This window comes from Mizuhopecten yessoensis, unplaced genomic scaffold, assembly GCF_002113885.1.
Source record: "Mizuhopecten yessoensis strain PY_sf001 unplaced genomic scaffold, ASM211388v2 scaffold2369, whole genome shotgun sequence".
Classification (NCBI taxonomy): Eukaryota; Metazoa; Mollusca; class Bivalvia; order Pectinida; family Pectinidae; genus Mizuhopecten; species Mizuhopecten yessoensis.
Window position 1 is genome coordinate 612,956 of NW_018404512.1, and position 6,000 is coordinate 618,955.

The 6,000-nt window shown below is 35.1% G+C and overlaps 1 protein-coding gene across 1 annotated transcript in view; it reads left to right on the forward strand.

The window, feature by feature from the left end:
* LOC110445790 (transient receptor potential-gamma protein-like) overlaps positions 1–5,994 on the forward strand; it is a 65,205-nt gene extending 59,211 nt beyond the window's left edge. The window contains exon 12 of the mRNA XM_021490579.1: positions 4,836–5,994. Within this exon, the coding sequence (XP_021346254.1) occupies positions 4,836–5,431 (596 nt within the window). The 3' untranslated portion in view covers positions 5,432–5,994. The remainder of the gene's footprint in view (positions 1–4,835) is intronic.
* The last annotated feature ends 6 nt before the right edge of the window (positions 5,995–6,000 follow it).

Sequence of the window (6,000 nt, forward strand, 5' to 3'; positions counted from 1 at the left end):
CTGCTTGCTAACCCAGCTCTGACAGCCTTCCTTGCACACCTGGACCTGGTTCATGAATATTTCTCAGTTCTTTTCTCACCTTAAATCCTGAACTCTAAATTCTTGAGAACTTTTAATAAGGATGTACCTGAATGTAATTTTAAAGATAAAGTAAGGTACCATATTTTTTTTATGAAATTTCATGAAGCTTGTCCCTGAGTTTAGCCATATGTGTTGCCTTGTTGTGTTGTTCTAGTGTGTTAGCATGATGTAGACATTATATAGACAATGAAAGGACATTATTTACTACACTGACATTATATAAACAATGAAAGGACATTAATTACTACACTTACATTATATAAACAATGTAAGGACATTATTTACTACCCTGACATTATATAGACAATGTAAGGACATTATTTAATCCACTTACATTATATAGACTATGTAAGGACATTATTTAATACACTTACATTATATAGCCTATGTAAGGACATTATTTACTACACTGACATTATATATACAATGTAAGGACATTATTTAATACCCTGACATTATAAAGACAAGGTAAGGACATTATTTACTACACTGACATTGTAAAGACAATGTAAGGACATTATTTACTTCCCTGACATTATAAAGACAATGTAAGGACATTATTTACTCCCCTGACATTATAAAGACAATGTAAGGACATTATTTACTACACTTACATTATTTAGACAATGTAAGGACATTATTTACTACCCTGACATTATAAGGACAATGTAAGGACATTATTTACTACCCTGACATTGTAAAGACAATGTAAGGACATTATTTACTCCCCTGACATTATAAAGACAATGTAAGGACATTATTTACTACACCTACATTATATAGACTATGTAAGGACATTATTTACTACACTGACATTATATAAACAATGAAAGGACAATAATTACTACACTTACATTATATAAACAATGTAAGGACATTATTTAATAACCTGACATTATATAGACAATGTAAGGACATTATTTAGTACACTTACATTATATAGACTATGTAAGGACATTATTTAATACCCTGACATTATAAAGACAATGTAAGGACATTATTTACTGCCCTGACATTATAAAGACAATGTAAGGACATTATTTACTCCCCTGACATTATAAAGACAATGTAAGGACATTATTTACTCCCCTGACATTATAAAGACAATGTAAGGACATTATTTACTCCCCTGACATTATAAAGACAATGTAAGGACATTATTTACTGCCCTGACATTATAAAGACAATGTAAGGACATTATTTACTGCCCTGACATTATAAAGACAATGTAAGGACATTATTTACTGCCCTGACATTATAAAGACAATGTAAGGACATTATTTACTGCCCTGACATTATAAAGACAATGTAAGGACATTATTTACTACACCTACATTATATAGACTATGTAAGGACATTATTTACTACACTTACATTATATAGACAATGTAGGGACATTATTTACTACACTTACAATATATAGACAATGTAGGGACATTATTTACTACACTGACAATTTTTGACTTATGATCATCTCATGATCTTGGGGCTAGGAACTCTGTCAGGCACCAAATCATCTTGCCAAGAAATATCCATATATATATTAAACCATAAGGAAGATTTTGATGATTGAAAGGTCAACAACCTCATAATCTTGATACGATCATAGTGACAAATCCATGAAACGAGTACTTGGATGGTAGTGGATAGGTATGTACATGGATATGTATTGCACAAATATTGTATGTTAGACACAGTATATATAACTACTACAGATTAGTACAGGTGTTAAACCTGTGATAAACTAATGTATGTATATGATATATAGAGGTTCCTCAGTGAGTGGTGGTTGGTTATGATTTTTATCAAACTGGAGTTAGTTGATATTCAAATTGTATATTTAGGACACAAGGTTTACCAAGCAACTTTTACAATTTGAAAATTAATTAGTACCTGATAATCAACCATCACAAGTTTTGGGACCTTTTTGTCCCAAGGTTTACCAAGCAACTTTTACAATTTGAAAATTAATTAGTACCTGATAATCAACCATCACAAGTTTTGGGACCTTTTTGTCCCACGGCGGTCAGAAATTATACATAAATGTATCTAGAAATTATGCATAACTATATCTAGAGAAAACCATAGGATCTCATTAATACATGATTCCAGCTTTTGATCAGACAATTTGTAATGGAAGATGACATCACAAAGTATATTACTTGCCATCATAATTAGAAGATTGACCAAGGATTTAATATCCAGGGTATAACCCACTATATTGGGTAATTAAACTTGATCACAAACTCCTTGCAGGTACCTAAAGTGGTTGTGGGAGAAATTGTATTTTTACATTTAATTACAATTTGATTTCTGGCATGTACATGTAAAAGCCAAGAAATACCCACACACAATGTAAAAACAATACCGTATAGACATGTTACAGACCTTGTACTATGCATAGATACATTTGTACTATACAAGCATTAACATTACATAGACTTTATACGGATGTTACATAGATATTGCATGTGTGTAGAAGTGCATGACTCCCTTCATTAATGTACATTGTATATATGTATTGCTCACTGTGTATCACCAGGTAATTAAATAATTATGTCTGAATAGTACCAGGTACAAAAGTTGTGAAAAAATGCTTTGATACAAAACACATGATATTACTGTAATACTATGGTGAGACAGGGATAACTCACATCGGGAAAAGTGTGGATAAGAGGTATAAATGCACACATTGGTCTCCAGTTCGAGAACTGCATCCTCTAACTTCTGGCATAAGGAAGTGCATGAAAACAAATGTTTGAGTGACAGTATTCAGCACTATATGGGCTGATGTTCTGAAACATGACATCATGAAACAGATCTTTTAGTCAGCAGAAGAAGTTCACTTGGTACAAATGACCATGATGAGCTTATATGGTGTTACTTTGTCTGTCCTTCAGTTGAACTCATCTTTAAGCAGCATCCCAAAATCTTCTACCAATTTGGGATTGTACCGTCTTCAGGCCATGGGAATCTAAAGTTACACAAATATAGAAATTGATCTTCCAAGGGGAATAAGGGGCAGGGTCAAAGGGGTCAAAGTAGCTGGTTTCCTTTAATATACATTTTGTGCCAAAATTGTATTGTAGCATCCTAAGCCAGTACAATGGATTGATAAAAAAGTATACAATTAAAGAGACTGACCCTCTTGGAGTCTAAGAGGCAGGATAAAACCATGTCAAATTGGCAGATTACATCTTCATCCAAAACACTGGACAACTTTCAACCAAACTGTGGTTGTAGCTTCCTCAGCCTATAAAAATAGTATATGGTAGAAAGGAAGGGCCTGACTGCTTGAAGCAGCTTATTATTAAGGAGTCAAATTGGCTGGTTTGGTTTAAACAACATCTGTTTTCAAACTACAGGTTAAGTTTAAACCAAATTGTTGTCATAGCTATGTATATATAGCCAAATGTTATACATATGAATTAAAAGTGGCTAACATTCCTGGGGGTTATCCTCCTAAAATACTGAGCAGATTTCAACTCACTTCCAAATTACAATAGTCAGGTCAGCGATGCAAGGCCATTGATAGTCCAAAGAAACTGTATTTCTTACATGATTCAACATCTGATATCTTTATTATACCATATAACAATTAAACTGTTACTCATTTGTCCCCTTTTACCTCCTTTGTCCCCTTCTACCTCCTTTGTCCCCTTCTACCTCCTTTGTCCCCTTCTACCTCATTTGTCCCCTTCTTCCTCCTTTGTCCACTTCTACCTCCTTTGTCCCCTTCTACCTCCTTTACCTCTTTGTTCTCTCTGTAGCAGTTTATCTTCTTTTTTTCTTCTCTTGTTCCCTGCTAACAAACTCCAGCTTCTGTAGTACTGTGTACTCAGGCCTTTTATTATTCTTCATGGTTGATTTGCATATTCAGTAATACTGCATACATGTAGGTGTTATTTAATCCTTCATGGTTCATCTGTGATTCTGCATGGTTGATTTGTAACCCTTTATGGTTCATCTGTGATTCTGCATGGTTGATTTGTATGTTTAATGGTTCATCTGTGATTCTGCATGGTTGATTTGTAACCCTTCATGGTTCATCTGTGATTCTGCATGGTTGATTTGTAACCCTTCATGACTCATCTGTGATTCTGCATGGTTGATTTGTAATCCTTCATGGTTCATCTGTGATTCTGCATGGTTGATTTGTAACCCTTCATGGTTCATCTGTGATTCTGAATGATTGATTTGTAACCATTTATGGTTCATCTGTGATTCTGCATGGTTGATTTGTAATCCTTCATGGTTCATCTGTGATTCTGCATGGTTGATTGTAACCCTTCATGGTTCATCTGTGATGGTTGAGAATTGGTCGGTGATATTGCATGGTCAGCTGTGATGGTTGAGAATTGGTCGGTGATATTGCATGGTCAGCTGTGATATATTGCTTGGTTTGTCATAAAGTATTGAAAGTTGCTTCAGATACAAATGTACCACGTGGAAATGGATAACTTTTACAATATCGTTATTCATCAGTATTGTTTGTATTGAAAAAACAATATTATAACAGATAATGTAATACTATAACATACATGTAACATAATGTTATAATAAACACATATCCTAAAGTTGTTGTAAAGCCTGAATACATTTGTTGATTTGTTATCAATTAAAAATTAGTAGATTTAGTATATTACCTATATGTAAAATGTTTTTATTGAGGAAATTCAAAGAAACAAAAGATTTGTACAGGACACAAAAGATTTAGAATTTCACGAAGACAATGTAATTATTTTTATTAACAGATCGGCGAAGGTTGAGTTCCCGTAAACGTAGTCAGATGTTGAACCGGTCCTTTGGGAAGGGGATGTCTACAGGGTTTCCCAGTAATGGATGCCTTGACTTGGGATCTAAACCTACCACGCCTACATTTGGAAATGGAAGCACCATCCCAGATACCATAGTAGAAGAAAGTGTAATGGACACAACAAATACCCTCGGAGTGGAAATGTTGGGTCTACCATCACTCTCACCCTCCCCGAGTACCTCAAACCTCATTGATCTCTCCCCGGAGGCCTGGGGACAGAGTGGGTCGGCCTCGGGACAGAGTGGGTCGGCCTGGGGTCAGAGTGGGTCAGTATCAAACCGCAAACAGAAGGCCTCCTTACACCTACAGGCTCTCCGTACGGATGAAGGACTCGGGGAATCTATTGACCTCAACTCGGAGCACAGTAACTATAGTCCTAAACTGGCTGATAAATTTGAGGCAGACACTCAGAGACCATCCAAGCATGAGCGCAATTCAAAGTCTTACCTTGACCCTGATTTTTCCATGTTGTCTAATTGTAGTCCAGGTGAAGGTCACACAGATAGGTCAGGAAAGCGTGTCACATTTTTATGATTGTAAATACATGTAGCTGTTTAGCAGAGATATGTTTTCATGATTTGAGAGGAATCTAATATTTCTGTTTTTACAAATAATTTTATGAATATATTATCCATACAGTTGTACCATATAAACAACCCATACATTTATGTCATACTGATACCCATTTTATACAGCTAGGGTATATATCACACAGATACCTCATACAGGTATCTCACACAGCTGTATCATACATATACCACATACAGCTGTATCACACAGATACCACACACAGATTTATCACAAAGATACCACATACAGCTGTGTCACACAGATACCAAACACAGATTTATCATACATATACCACATACAGCTGTATCATACATATACCATACACAGATTTATCACACAGATACCACATACAGCTGTATCATACATATACCACACACATATTTATCACACAGATACCACATACAGCTGTATCATACATATATCATACACAGCTGTATCATACAGATACCACATACAGCTGTGTCATACAGATACCACACACAGCTGTATCATACAGATACCACATACAGCTGTATCATACATATACCACACAC